This window comes from Stegostoma tigrinum, chromosome 4, assembly GCF_030684315.1.
Source record: "Stegostoma tigrinum isolate sSteTig4 chromosome 4, sSteTig4.hap1, whole genome shotgun sequence".
Taxonomy (NCBI): domain Eukaryota; kingdom Metazoa; phylum Chordata; class Chondrichthyes; order Orectolobiformes; family Stegostomatidae; genus Stegostoma; species Stegostoma tigrinum.
Window position 1 is genome coordinate 10700613 of NC_081357.1, and position 14529 is coordinate 10715141.

The 14529-nt window shown below is 45.1% G+C and overlaps 1 protein-coding gene across 1 annotated transcript; it reads left to right on the forward strand.

Moving 5' to 3' along the window:
* Window positions 1-1390: 1390 nt before the first annotated feature.
* Window positions 1391-14153, forward strand: LOC125452351 (left-right determination factor 2-like). The gene is made up of 4 exons (XM_059645721.1): window positions 1391-1810; window positions 5796-6039; window positions 7664-7900; window positions 12714-14153. The coding sequence occupies exons 1-4, from the start codon at window positions 1510-1512 to the stop codon at window positions 13042-13044; spliced, it is 1113 nt and encodes a 370-aa protein (XP_059501704.1). The 5' UTR covers window positions 1391-1509; the 3' UTR covers window positions 13045-14153.
* The last annotated feature ends 376 nt before the right edge of the window (window positions 14154-14529 follow it).

The following is a 14529-nucleotide window of genomic DNA, read 5'->3' on the forward strand; positions in this document are numbered from 1 at the left end:
AACTAGGCCTCACGAGGTTGGGTATTTGAAGTTCTCAATCCTAAACAAGTACCAAGCTCACACTCATCCATTGCTTTTGTGTCTTCTGGCCCATACTGGCCCTTGGTCTGGCAGAATTTTTAAATTCTGATCCCTCGTCCTCAAATCCTTTCATGATCTCAACACTCCCGATCCTTGTAATTTCTGCCCTCTTACATCCATCCCGCACTGCCTCCATCACCACTAGCCTCCAAAATATTGGTGCTCCTCCTGTACTGGCCTCTTGAGCACCCCTTCAACCTTGTGGGGATGTGCCTTCAGTCGTTTAGATCCTGCTCTTTGAAGTTCCCTTCCTTCAGCTCTCCAACTTTCTAATCCTCCTGTCCTCCAGTAAGATGCTTACCTTAAAACTTAGCTTTTGGCCATCTACCCCTAATTTCTCATGAGGTGATACAATGGCAATTTATTTTTGTGATAATAAGGTGTAGAGCTGGATGAACACAGCAGACCAAGCAACATCAGAGGAGCAGGAAAGCTGACGTGTCAGGGCTAGACCCTTCTTCCGAAAATCTTCTGAATTCTGAAGAAGGGTCTAGGCCCAAAACATCAGCTTTTCTGCTCCTCTGATGCTGCTCGGCTGCTGTGCTCTTCCAACCCTATTATCTCAAAATTCTCCGGCATCTGCAGTTCCTACTATCTCTGAATCAATGTATTTTTATGTCTGATTTACACTCTTGTTAAAGGGCCTTGGGGGAGTGATTCACCGTGTTAGAGGCGTTCTATTAATATGGGTTGTTGTTGGCTTGGCATACCACCTTCCAGCAACACACAACCTGAACAAGCCCACCGTCAGTAAAGAGCCCCCTACATAACCTCTTGTCCCACGGCAAAAAAGCATCTGCTGAGGGAGAAAACAGAGGGAACGATTCAGGTCAATGACTATCTGACAGCCCCAGGCCTTAGTTTCATTTCAGATAGCAACCAGCACTTTTACCCCTGCTGCAGACTCACCATGGCCTGTGAGCCACTGGTTTGATAACAGACAGAAACAGAGAGAAGTCAACTCTATGGGCAATGATCGCTTGTGAAATAAAAGGCTTTAAAAACCATTGGGGGCATTTAAAAAATAAATCTGTTTGAGGTTTCAGCCTTGTTAATCTTCAGTGAGAATTCGAAAGAGGCATGTGATTAAGTTAATACTGGAGGATTTCCACAGAGAAGGTGAGAAGTGTCAATCATTGGGTTTTAAGTGGGGAGTGTCGTGATGTTAAGTCTCTTGCCTCTTTGATGTCCCAGAGCCTCCTTTCAGTTTTTGTGTATCCACCTGGTGTCTGGAATAGAGAGCACTGCCCTTTAAAAGCTGGTGCGCACAGCTCTCAGCCAGACAGTGTTTTAATCCAAAACACTTGAGTTTGTGCTTCTCAGGAGCTGTGCCAGATCAGCCGAAGAGTCCCTCTCTCTCTCTCTCTCTCTCTCTCTCTCTCTCTCTTTCTGTCTACCCCTGGGAGAGTCGTGCTCAGTCAGAACAGAATGGCCTACAGCTGGCTGATGTTGTCCTTTGGAATCCTCTTCGGCTGTGTCCTGTGGTCGGCGCTGGCTGATGGGGCTCACCAATACCATCATCTTGAGGAGGTCAAGGCTACTATGCTCAGGAAACTGGCACTGACCGAGGCTCCACACCTCGTCAAGAGAGACCTAGAGAAGGCTGTGGTGCCAGCTCGTGTGAGGAACAAATACATCTCCATGCTGAAGCTCTACAAGGACAAGGAGAGGAAGAGGAGAGCCCTGCCCAGCTTGGCTGGCATCTTACGGGGAGTGCCAGGAAATTCCGGTAAATTACCTCTTGTCTCTATTTACTATATTGAGGGCACACGTGTTAGACACAAAACACTGCTCTTGTATTGTCCCTTCCAGCAGGTCCTGGGGAGTTATACAAATAATTAAAGCAAAGTTTATTTTCTTAAGAATTGCAGAGAACACAGCAGCAAACTGTGCACAGCAAGATCCCACCAGCTGTAAACTACTAGTATCCTTGAAGTTGGGTGAAGTGTAAAAGAGCAGGAATACTTGGGAGAACTATCTTGCCAGGACCCTGTGGGATCTTTCTACACCCAGAAAGTAGACAGGGCCTCGGTTTCAGCAGCTCATCTGAAAGAGAGCATCTCCTGACAGTACAGCGCAGCACCGCCCCCCCCCCCCCGCCCCCCCAATATTGCACCTTCAAATCACCAGACCGAGATTTCAACCCCGATCCAAAGCTAATGTGTATACTCTCAGGGAGGGAAGTGCTGAAATTTGCAGCTTTAGGTAAAGGGGCTAAGCAGCACAGAACAGAGGCTCAGAGATAATGGGAACTGCAGATGCTGGAGATCTAGGCCCGAAACGTCAGCTTTTGTGCTCCTGAGATGCTGCTTGGCCTGCTGTGTTCATCCAGCCTCACATTTTATTATCACAGAACAGAGGCTGTTCACTTTGACCATTACCTTGTGTGTGTTTCAGCTCTCCAGCTGAAATATCTAATCCAATTCCCTGTAACCTTTGAAAATAATTTTCTCCAAGGTTGTCCTTTTTAATTCAATGCCCTGACTTGATTAAAATTTAACAGGTTCATATCTTAACATTAAAATGTATTTTGCCCCATCATATGCTCCTCATGATAATTCTAGAATCACCTGTATTGATTGATTGATTGATTGGGTTGATTTTATTGTCATGTGCACCAAAATGCAGTGAAAAGCTTTGCTTATGAGCAGTACAGGCAGATCACAGCAAGCAAAGGATGTACACATCAAAAAACATAGAGGCATACAGTTTACATTGCAGAATACATGATTTGAGACTCGTGTCAATTCAACAATCTAATAAGAGCCAGAATGAAGCAGTTCCTGAACCTGTTTGTGTTCAGGCTAGTAGGAACTGCAGATGCTGGAGAATCTTGAGATAACAAGGTGTAGAGCTGGATGAACACAGCAGGCCAAGCAGCATCAGAGGAGCAGGAAAAGCTGATGTTTCGGCCTAGACTCTTCTTCAGAACAGAAGGGTCTGAAGAAGGGTCTAGACCTGAAACGTCAGCTTTCCTGCTCCTCTGATGCTGCTTGGCCTGCTGTGTTCATCCAGCTCTACACCGTGCTATCTCTCTGTTCAGGCATTTGTATCTTCTGCCTGATGAAAGAGGTTGTAGGAGGTACTAACAGTGAGGTTTCATTTTTATTGTGTGATCCACCCATTCTGATCAAATTGCCCAAACAAATGGTCAACTCACACACAAGGATGAAAGATGCCTGCTCTGGTCAAGGGAGAGTTGGCTCATGTGGGGCAGGGAAATTGTGTGGAATTTGCCTGCTGTTCCACCCCACTCATGGCCTAGACATTACAAAGTTTATTTTCTTGTCAGTTGTTGTTGCCTTGTGTAAATCTAATCAATTACTAATAAGCGGGCCCCACACACCCAGCCTCAGCCTAGTCTGCAAAGGCTGGCTTTTCAATTATAGCTGCAAATTGTTTAGTGATTCACACAGGCTGACCGCATTACAAAGACTTCAGCCAGATTTTGCACTGTCTGGGAATGCACAGTAAATTCCCAGAATTTAACATGATGAACTCTGAGGACAAGAAGCTTGAACAATAAAAGCCAGAAACAAGATTATGCACTGCCTGTCTCTTTTTCCACATAACAGAAGGAGACCATTGGGCCCATCAAGCCTGTGCAGGCTCTTGAGACAAACTATCCAAATTGTCCCACTCTCCATAAGTCCTGCAAAGTTGTCGCTCCACAAACCAATACACCATATCAGGGCAGGACTTATCCACTTACTGGCGAGGCCCTGGGAAGTGTTACTGAAGAGAGACCTTGGATTGCTGGTTCAAAATTCCTTCATAGTGGAGCCCCAGGTAGATATGATAGTGAAGAAGGTGTTTGGTATGCTTGCCTTTATTGGTCAGTGCCTTGAGTATAGGAATTGGGCGGCTGTAAAGTATATTGGTTAGGCCACTTTTGAAATACTGTGTTCAGTTCTGGTCTCCCGGCTATAGGGAGGATGTTGTTAAACTTGAAATGGTACGGAAAAGATTTACAAGGATGTTGCCAGGGTTGGAAGATTTGAACTACAGGGAGAGGCTGAATAGGCTGGGGCTATTTTCCCTGGAGCATCGGAGGCTGAGGGGTGACCTTGTAGAGGTTTATAAAATTATAAGGGGCATGGATAATGTAAGTAGACAAGATCTTTTTCCCAGGGTAGGGGAGTCCAAAACTAGAGCGCAAAAACTTTAAGGTGAGGGGTGAAAGATTTAAAAGGGACCTAAGTGCAACATTTTCATGCAGAGGGTGGTGCGTGTATGGAATGAGCTGCCAGAGGAAGTGGTGGAGGCTGGTACAATTACAGCATTTAAAAGGCATCTGGATGGGTATTTGAATAGGAAGGGTTTAGAGGGATTTGGGCCAAATGCTGGCAAATGGGACTAGATTTAGCTAGGATCTCGGGTCAGCATGGGTGAGTTGGACTGAAGGGTCTGTATTGTGCTGTATGTCCCTATGATTCATAGAAAGTTGTATTTGAATTTGCTTCAACCACTTTTTCAAACATGCAATCCCAATTGTAACAATTTGCTGAGTAAGAAAATTCTCTTTTTTTTAATTCATTCATGGGACGTGGCTGTCCCTGGCTGGGCCAGCATTTATTGTCCATCCCTAATTGCCCCATGAGAAGGTGATAGTGAGCTGCCTTCTTTAATTGCTACAGTCCATGTGCCGTGGATAGACCCGTAATATTGTTAGGGAGGGAATTCCAGGATTTCAAGGACACTGAAGGGACACTGATGTTTTTCTAAGCCAGGATGGTGCATAGCTTGGAGGGGAACTTACATTAGTGCTGTCCCCATCTACCTGCAAGATGGAAGTGATTGTGGATTGGTTTACGAGGGACTGATTGGGGATCTTTAGTAAGTCTCTGTATCCAGCCATCACTGCTCCATGAAGAACGCTGTCAGTTTCTCAACACAACCCTCGACAGAATCGTTCTGTAAGACTTTTCCAGTGACCAGTGGGGATTCCAGCTGTGACCCAGCCCATGTTTTATTAAACTCCAACGTTGAGTTGCTTTTGTAGTTTGTGCCTTTCTGTTAATAAACCCATGAATCATAGAATTCCTACAGTACACAAAGAGGCCAGTTGGTCCGTTGAGTCTGCACAACCCTCTGCAGAGCATCCCACCCAGACGATTTCTGTGTAAACCCATATTTCCTATGGCTTTTCCACCTAGCCTGTACATCCCTGCACACTATGGGCAATTTAACACCACCCATCCACCTAACCTATAAATCTTTACACTGTGGGAGGAAGCTAGAGCACCCAGATGAAACTCACACAGACACTGGAAGAACTCCACACACTGTGCAACTCCACACGGACCTCTAAACAGTTCCCTGGCGCTCTGAGGTGGCAGTACTAATCACTGTGCCACCATACCACCCTAAACCCTATTTTCTTTGTCTTTGTACAGCCTTCTCAGCTTTTTCTTCCTCCTTCAGTGATTAGTGAATATGTTCCCAACCCCAGGTCACTCTGTTCCTCACCCACTTTTCAAATTGTACCACATCATTATAAACAAGTTGTGAGAGTTGTAAAAGCCAAAGCCGATAAGATTTTTTGTTGGGCAAGGGTTACATATTGGATAGATGGAGAGCAGATTCGGATCGCTCACGGTCTGGGATATGATGGGCATGGTAGAATTAGCTTGAGGGGGCTGAATGGCCTACTCCTGTTGTTTTGCTGTCTCCTCGTTCCTTGCTTCATGTTGCTGTGCTCTTTGCCTGTCCAGATACAAGAGGAGACGTCCTCTATTCAGACCCTGCTAGGCAAACGCTGGTCTTCGATATGAAAGGGCTGATCCCTGAAAACAGCGAGGTGACCATGGCAGAGCTCAAGCTCTTCAAGAAAGGCGTTCACAAAGGAGAGCTCCCTCTCAGGAGGCACAGTCGGCCAGTCAACAACGCCAGGGTCAGCGTGCACTGGGTCAAGACTCTGCCTGATGGCAGCAACAAGACCTCACTCATCGATTCCAGGTAAAAACAACACTCAATTCTGAACATTCCTCCTTCCCTTTCACTTGTCTGCTCCATGATACTTGGCTAACACTTCCTACCCCTGTGGAGAGGTCATTGTTGGGCAGGCTCAGAGTGGTGACCATTGAATCATAACAGAGCCCCTACAGTGTGGGGACAGGTCATGTGGCCCATCAAGTCTACAGTGACCCTCCAAAGAACATTCCAACCACACCCTCCCAGCCCAGCATTCCCATGGCTACTCCACCTAGTCTGCATGTTACAGCCAGCATCTCCCATGGCCAGTCCACCTAGCCTGAACATCTTTGGACCGGGGGAGAAAACCCCATGCAGGGACAGGGAGCATGTGCAAGCTCTGCACAGACAGTCGCCCGAGGGTGGAATCGATCCCGGGCCCCTGTCGCTGCGAGACAGCAGGGCTAACCGCTGAGTTGCCGGGGCACAGCTGAGGGTTGTGGAAAGAAGTGCGCCGAAAAAGCACCAAGGTCCATCCAGATCACACTTAATCGCCCTAATATTCACACCACCCAACAATAATGGAATTGCTGTTGTGACAGAACGATTAATCTCATTTATCTGGCAATCTAGAACAGATCTGGACATCAGGTGACGAATTCTCCCAGTAACGAGGAGATTTGAGAAATGTGCCTAAAGTCACATGTATCTCCAAGCCCTGTAAACATTACACACACATTCAAAGCCTGTAAACATTACACCCATTCAATGTTCAAATTATGCATGTACTGTCTTCTGCAAATGTTATAATCTGGAAGAAATGTCATCTCATTCACATTGGAATGAATCAAAACTAGTTAACTGATAAGGCTGAGGATGACACAGGAGAAATAGGTGCTGGTGTGAAACAGAAACACTGACATTAGAATATAAGATCTAGGAGCAGGATAGGCCATTCAGCCCCTCGAACCTGCTCTGCCATTTGGTACGATCATGACTGATCTCATCTCAGCCCCAATGCTACTTTTCTAACTGCTCTCCATAACCTTTCAATGTATTACTAAATAACAGTCTGTCTGTCTCCTTCTGAAATTTACTCAAAGTCTCAGCATCCTCTGCACCCTGGGGGAGTGAATTCCACGGATTCACTGCCCTTTTAGAGAAGTAATTCCTCCTCATCCCTGTCCTGTATCTGTCAATCTTTAGCCTGAAGCGATGACCTCTCATTCTAGATTGCTCCACAAGGTGAAACATTCTCTCTACCTCTACTTTGACGATCCCCTTTAGCATCTCAATTAGATCTCCTCTCATTCTTCTAAACTATCGTGAGAGAAGGCCCAATCTGCTCAATCTGTCCTCATAAGACAAACCTTTCATCTCTCATCGGTTCAACTGAACGAACTGTTTGGCTCAGCATGAGGCTGTTTGGCCCATTTAGGCTGTGGTAGCTCGTTGAGCAAGTTATCCAGTGAATAGCCTACACAGTGCTGTAAATTCTATGCAACCATGTCCACCAGCTCCACAGAGACCAAATTTCAGAGATGGATAAATGGCTCCCGAATGTGCCATTCTTGCAGATTTAGTTTGGATTTAGGTCCAGTTGAAGTGCTCGCTTCTAAATGCGAATGTAACGCGGTAACACAGTTCTCTCCCCCCCCCACTGTGACAGGCTGGTCCCTATTCTCGACTCTGGCTGGAAAATGTTCGATGTCACCCAGGCTGTACACTACTGGCAGAACACCAAAGAGATTGCAATGTACTTAGAGGTCTGGATTGAAGCTGAGCGACCGGGGAGGCACGCGGCTGAGCTGGCCAGGTTCGTCTCCTTCACTTCCCAGGATCCTGCTGACCAGGAGCTGGGAAAGCCTGAGCTGGTCCTCTACACCCTCAACTTCAGCGAGTATGGGTATGCCTCCCTTTGTGTCCTTGTTCCCTCATCTGCATTCAGAGTTACCGCGTGTGTGGGTTATACAGTCATAAAATAATACAGCACAAAAACAGACTCTTGGGTCCAACTCCTTCCTGCTGACCAGACATCGTAAATGAATCTAGTCCCATTTGCCAGCATTTGGTCCATGTCCTTCTAAACCCTTCCTATTCATGTACCCTTCCAGATGCCTTTGAAATGTTGTAATTGTACCAGCCTCCACCACTTCCTCTGGCAGCTCATTCCATACACACACCACCCTCTGTGTGAAAAAGTTGTCCCTCAGCTCCCTTGTGAATCTTCCCCCTCTCACCTTAAACCTGTACCCTCTAGCTTTGGACTCCCCTACCCTGGGGAAAAGATCTTGGCCATTCACTGTATCCACGCCCCTCATCATTTTATAAACCTCTATAAAGTCACCTCTCAGCCTCTGATGCTGCAGGGAAAGTAACCCCAGCCTATTTAGCCTCTCCCTGTAGCTCAAACCCTCCAAAACTGGCAACATCCTTGTAAATCTTTTCTGCACCATTTCTAGATTCACAACATCCTTCCTATAGGAGGGAGACCAGAATTGAAGGCAGTATTCTAATAGTGGCCTCACCAATTTCCTGCACAGCCACAACATGACCTCCCAACTCCTATACTCAACGCACTGACCAATAAAGGCAAGGCTACCAAACACCTTCTTCACTATCCTGTCTACCTGCAACTCCATTTTTAAGGAACTTTTGCCCCTCCACCCCCAGTTCTCCATGTTCAGCAACACTCCTGCTTTGCTTTTTCGAAATGCTGCACCTCACATTTATCTAAATTAAACTCCGTCTGCCACTCCTCGGCCCACCTGATCAAGGCCCTGCTGTAACCTGAGATAATCTTTACTCTGCACTACACTGGCGGTTTTGAAGCCATCGCATGGCCTCCCGACATGGTGTCAGCTCCCTCCCTGTATCCCCAACAGCCAATTGGAAATGGGATGAATTCACGACTGACTGGGTCCATTTTCACTCTTCGTGAAATAATCTTTCCCCATCTGCATGCGCAGCATCTGTTGCCTCACAGCACCAGGGACCTATCTGTGTGGAGTTTGCGCATTCTCCCCGTGTCTGCGTGGGTTTGCTCCGGGTGCTCCAGTTTCCTCCCACAGTCCAAAGATGTGCAGGTTAGGTGGATTAGCTGTGGGAGATGCAGGGTTACAGGGATTGGGGGGGTGGGTGGTGCTGGGGTGGTCTGGTCTGGATGGGAATGCTCTTCGAAGAGTAAGTGTGGACCTAGTGACCAAATGGCCTGCTTCTACTTTGTAGGGATTCTATGACACTGGAAAGGACACTGATTTTTGGGAATGCCCCAGTTGTTTCTCCATTGGTTTATTCACATCATAGCCCTTGAGATCAGTTTGTAATTCCTCTAGGCTCCAGGTCAATCCTGGAGGATTGGCAAATGGGATGTTGGCCTTTTATTTCAAGAGGTGGTGGAGGCTGGTACAATTACAACATTTAAAAGGCATCTGGGTGGCTATATGAAGGGGAAAGGTTTAGAAGGATTTGGGCCAAATGCTGGCAAATGGGACTAGATTCATTTAGGAAAGCTGGTCAGCAGGAAGGAATTGGATCCGTTAGCCTGTTTCTGTGCTATATAATTTTATGACTCTATAACAGTAGAAGTCTTGCTAAAATTAAAGAAAGCGCCAGTCAGACTACAGCTTGAATACTGTGAAGAGTTTTGAGCCCCTTATCTAAGGAATGAAGTGCTGGCATTGGAGGCAGTCCAGAGATGGTCACGAGGCCAGTACTAGATATGGAGGGGCTGGCTCATAGATGAATATGTTGAACCTCTATTCATTGGAATGTAGAAGAATGAGAGTTGACTTTATTGAAATGTACAAGATTCTTTGGAGAACTGACAGGGTAGATGTGGCAAGATTGTTTCCTCTTGTGAAAAGGTCTTGAACCAGAGACAATAATCACTGAACATGGGGTTGCGCATCTAAGACAGAGATGAGGAGGAATTTCTTCTCTTAGAAGGAGGCGAATCTGTGGAATTATTTTCCACAGAGAGCTGTGGCGGTATGGCCATTAAAGATGTTCAAGGCTGTGATAGATTTTTAATCAGTAAAAGAATCAAGGGTTAGAGGGAAAAGGCAGGAAAGTGGAGAAGAGGATTATCAGATCAGCCATGGTGTGGGTCCAGATGGGATGCTGTCCAGAGGGTTGGTGAGGACTCGATGTAGGGATTGTATGATCTCACTGAATGGTGGAGCAGACTCGATGGGCTGAATGGCTCACATCTGTTCCTTGTATTATAGTCTCTGAGTATATATGTGTGTGAAAATCCTAGTGAACAGAGACTAGTCAACAAGTCAAGTTTGAATAACAATGATGACACCAGTATACAGATTAAAATTAGACTAATATTAGTTTACTGTTTACTGTTAATGGATGGGTTAATATTAGTGTGCAGGTTAATATTAGTGTACAGGTTAATGTTAGTGTATGGGTTAATATTAGTATGCAGGTTAATATTAGTGTTACAGGTTAATATTAGCTCATCGGTTAATGTTATTGTGCAGGTTAATGTTAGTGTGTAGGTTAATATTAGTGTGTAGGTTAATATTAGTGTACAGGTTAATGTTGGTGTACAGATTAATATTAGTGTGTAGGTTAATATTAGTGTACAGGTTCATGTTAGCGTACAGATTAATATTAGTGTGCAGATTAATATTAGTGTGTAGGTTAATATTAGTGTACAGGTTAATGTTAGTGTACAGATTAATATTAGTGTACAGGTTAATATTAGTGTGCAGGTTAATATAAGCGTGCAGGTTAATGTTGGTGTGCAGGTTAATATTGGTGTGCAGGTTAATATTAGTGTACAGATTAATATTAGTGTGCAGGTTAATATTAGTGTGCAGGTTAATATAAGCGTGCAGGTTAATGTTGGTGTGCAGGTTAATATTGGTGTGCAGGTTAATATTAGTGTACAGGTTAATGTTAGTGTACAGATTAATATTAGTGTGCAGGTTAATATTAGTGTGCAGGTTAATATAAGCGTGCAGGTTAATGTTGGTGTGTAGGTTAATATTAGTGTGTAGGTTAATATTAGTGTACAGGTTAATGTTAGTGTACAGATTAATATTAGTGTGCAGGTTAATATTAGTGTGCAGGTTAATATAAGCGTGCAGGTTAATGTTGGTGTGCAGGTTAATATTGGTGTGCAGGTTAATATAAGCGTGCAGGTTAATGTTGGTGTGCAGGTTAATATTGGTGTGCAGGTTAATATTAGTGTACAGATTAATATTAGTGTGCAGGTTAATATTAGTGTGCAGGTTAATATAAGCGTGCAGGTTAATGTTGGTGTGCAGGTTAATATTGGTGTGCAGGTTAATATTAGTGTACAGGTTAATGTTAGTGTACAGATTAATATTAGTGTGCAGGTTAATATTAGTGTGCAGGTTAATATAAGCGTGCAGGTTAATGTTGGTGTGTAGGTTAATATTAGTGTGTAGGTTAATATTAGTGTACAGATTAATGTTAGTGTACAGATTAATATTAGTGTGTAGGTTAATATTAGTGTACAGGTTAATGTTAGTGTACAGATTAATATTAGTGTGCAGGTTAATATTAGTGTGCAGGTTAATATAAGCGTGCAGGTTAATGTTGGTGTGCAGGTTAATATTGGTGTGCAGGTTAATATTAGTGTACAGGTTAATATAAGCGTGCAGGTTAATGTTGGTGTGCAGGTTAATATTGGTGTGCAGGCTAATAGTAGTGTACAGGTTAATATTAGTGTACAGGTTAATATTGGTGTGCAGGTTAATATTAGTGTGCAGGTTAATATTAGTGTGCAGGTTAATATAAGCGTGCAGGTTAATGTTGGTGTGCAGGTTAATGTTGGTGTGCAGGTTAATAGTAGTGTATGGGTTATTGTTAGACTGCAGGTACAAGTGTGTGATTACTGTTTGTGTCTGAGTACGAAGTGTACAGATATTAGCGTGCAAGCTCTGAGCATAACTGTGTTTCATAATTGTGTTGAGAACAGCAGGACAGGGGTTTCTGACAGGTGTGGAGCTGAAAGCCACATTGCTTAGAAATATCTCACGCTGACCCAGATTTCACTGTGTGCCTTCTCCTGTAGCAAATTTGGCATGAAATATATCTGGGAGCTCCCAGTTACACTCTCGCCTGGAACTTTACACTGCTTATGGGGTTGGGGGTGGGGGGTGAGTGCAGGTGGATGGTGAGGTGCCAATGGAGGGAATAAAGGTCATGGGGATCAGGAATGGGAATGAGGGACCTTAGGGGCAAGGGTGTTGAACAGCACTGGTTGGAATCATTTCCATAACAGTATTTACAGGGGAGCAATTGGTCTAAATATTTGTGGGGTGTGTGGTGCTGGGAGGGAGAATCATTTCACTTTCCATTGTATGAGGGACCGCTGGTGAAAGGTCAGTGTTGCTGTTACATCTGGAATCCAGAAATGGTGTGCGCAAGCCAATAGAAAAGCAAGTTTAATATATTGACTAATTCACTGAGTTTCCACGTGCAGTTGGAAATGGGCTTTAAATAGGGGCCTTGCAGGGAATGTCCACATCCCATGTATAATTGATAAAACGTAGGATTAGGCCATTCGGCCATTCAATGCGATGCTATATGAAAATAAGTGTGAAAATGTGCAACCAGCGTTCTCCCTGTGAACTGCCGCTAAATGTGACATCGCTGTTCCAGTCACCCTGTTGTAAAATTACTGACTACTTTTTTTTTAACAAACCCACTCATTTCCTCTTCTTTACTTGTAGAGCTGCCGGGGACTGCAGTGGGAGCCGGACCCGAAGAAGTGGTTCCTGCTGCAGGCAGGAATATTTCATCAACTTCAGGGAGCTGACCTGGACGCAGTACTGGATCATCGAGCCCCCTGGTTTCCAGGCCTTCCACTGTGTGGGGAGTTGCAAGCAGCCACAGTGGCCCTTTGACTATGGTGAGAGGAGCTGCGCTGCAGTGGAGAGTGCCTCCCTGCCTGTGATGTACCTGGTGAAGAAAGGGGACTACACAGAGATTGAAGTGGCTGAATTCCCCAACATGATCACTGAGAAGTGTGGCTGCACTATGGACAATATCTCAATGAAATAACTTGGACGCCTATGGGCCAACAGGGGCACTGTGATTTTGCTCATGTCCTTTTTCTTGGTTCCCCCATTCCATGAAGGCATTGAGGCCTGTGTTTCCATGGTTACCCACACTCCTGTTGCCAGCTTGCAGTGTCTGGAATCATAAGTAGGCCCAGACCTGGAGTCATGCATAGGCTAAAACCCTGAGCCATGCGTAGGCCCAGACCTGGATCACGTGTAGGCCCAGACATGGAATCATATGTAGGCCCAGACATGGAGTCACGTGTAGGCCCAAACCTGGAGTCATGCATAGACCAAGACACTGATCCATGCACAGGCCCAGACCTGGAATCATGTGTAGGCCCAGACATGGAATCACATGTATACCCAGACCTGGAATCATGTGTGGGCCCAAACCTGGAGTCACACAGAGGCCCAAGCATGGAGTCATATGTAGGCCCAGGCCCGGAATCACAACAAGCAGGCATTCTTTCTGACACATTGGGTTTTTAAGTCCAACAGTTTGACAGTCACTTTTACTGAAAATTGGCGGTGGTTTTTACCGAAAGCAATCAGGCATTACTCAGGATGCCCTTATGTATTTATATATATATATTCCAGATTTAAATTCTCAATCTGCCACATTGGGAGCTGCACTCTCCTATAGCAGAACCACCACATGGACCAGCCTCATGACACTGCTATCAGGGCTGGCAGTAACGCAGCACAGGGCGACATGTCGCTGTTCTAACATACGTTCGCCATTCGATCAGAGAGCAACCTGAACACTATAGAAGCACTTAAACCATATCACAATCATTCAAAAGAAGTACCTTTTGTCACTTGGGAAGGAATTGCCAGGGGAAAGGAGGGAGGCAGTGGCCTTTCTGAGGGTTATGTGAGTCACGTAATCCAAGATCCTGCGCCCCTTCCTTCTTCCTCCTGGGGACAAATGAGGGGCAAGAATCATACAATTGGACAATGTGGTTCCAGAGCTTTGAGACTGTGACTTGTCAGTCATGACTGTAAAAGAGAGGGATTGCACGGTGATGTTTATCAGAGAGGAGATTCTGCTGCCTTGTGATGGGAAATGTTCCCAGGCTATTGAATCGCGCCTGTTGGGCGTTGTGGCAGTATCTAGGTTCCAAAGCATGTATGATATTTGTAAATAAAAAAATGAAATAAAACTATATATTGAAGTAATCCCAGTGGGGAGTGTGGTTCTGCTCTTTCCCCTTCCCTTGGCTGCTTTTATCCTCAGAAGTAATTGTGGGTTCAAGTCCTATCCCAGGGACCTCAGCACCAAATGCAATGCAGTACTGATGGCGTCAAATGGGTTGGAAGCAGATCTGACAGTCACCTTCAAAAGTGAACTAGATAATTTCTGGAAAATGTAAGATTTGCACAAATGGACCTTTCTGTTCAACCAGTCCACGCTGACCAGGTTTCCCAAACTAAACTAGTCCCACTTACCTCTGTTTGGCCACATCACTCTTAAACTCTTCCT

Bases quoted from the DNA above. Each gene is read 5' to 3' on its own strand.
- LOC125452351 (XM_059645721.1), top strand. From the start codon at position 1,510: ATGGCCTACAGCTGGCTGATGTTGTCCTTTGGAATCCTCTTCGGCTGT. The intron at 1,811-5,795 runs GTAAATTACCTC...TTGCCTGTCCAG, and splicing joins GGGAGTGCCAGGAAATTCCG to ATACAAGAGGAGACGTCCTC. The intron at 7,901-12,713 runs GTATGCCTCCCT...CTTTACTTGTAG, and splicing joins CTCAACTTCAGCGAGTATGG to AGCTGCCGGGGACTGCAGTG.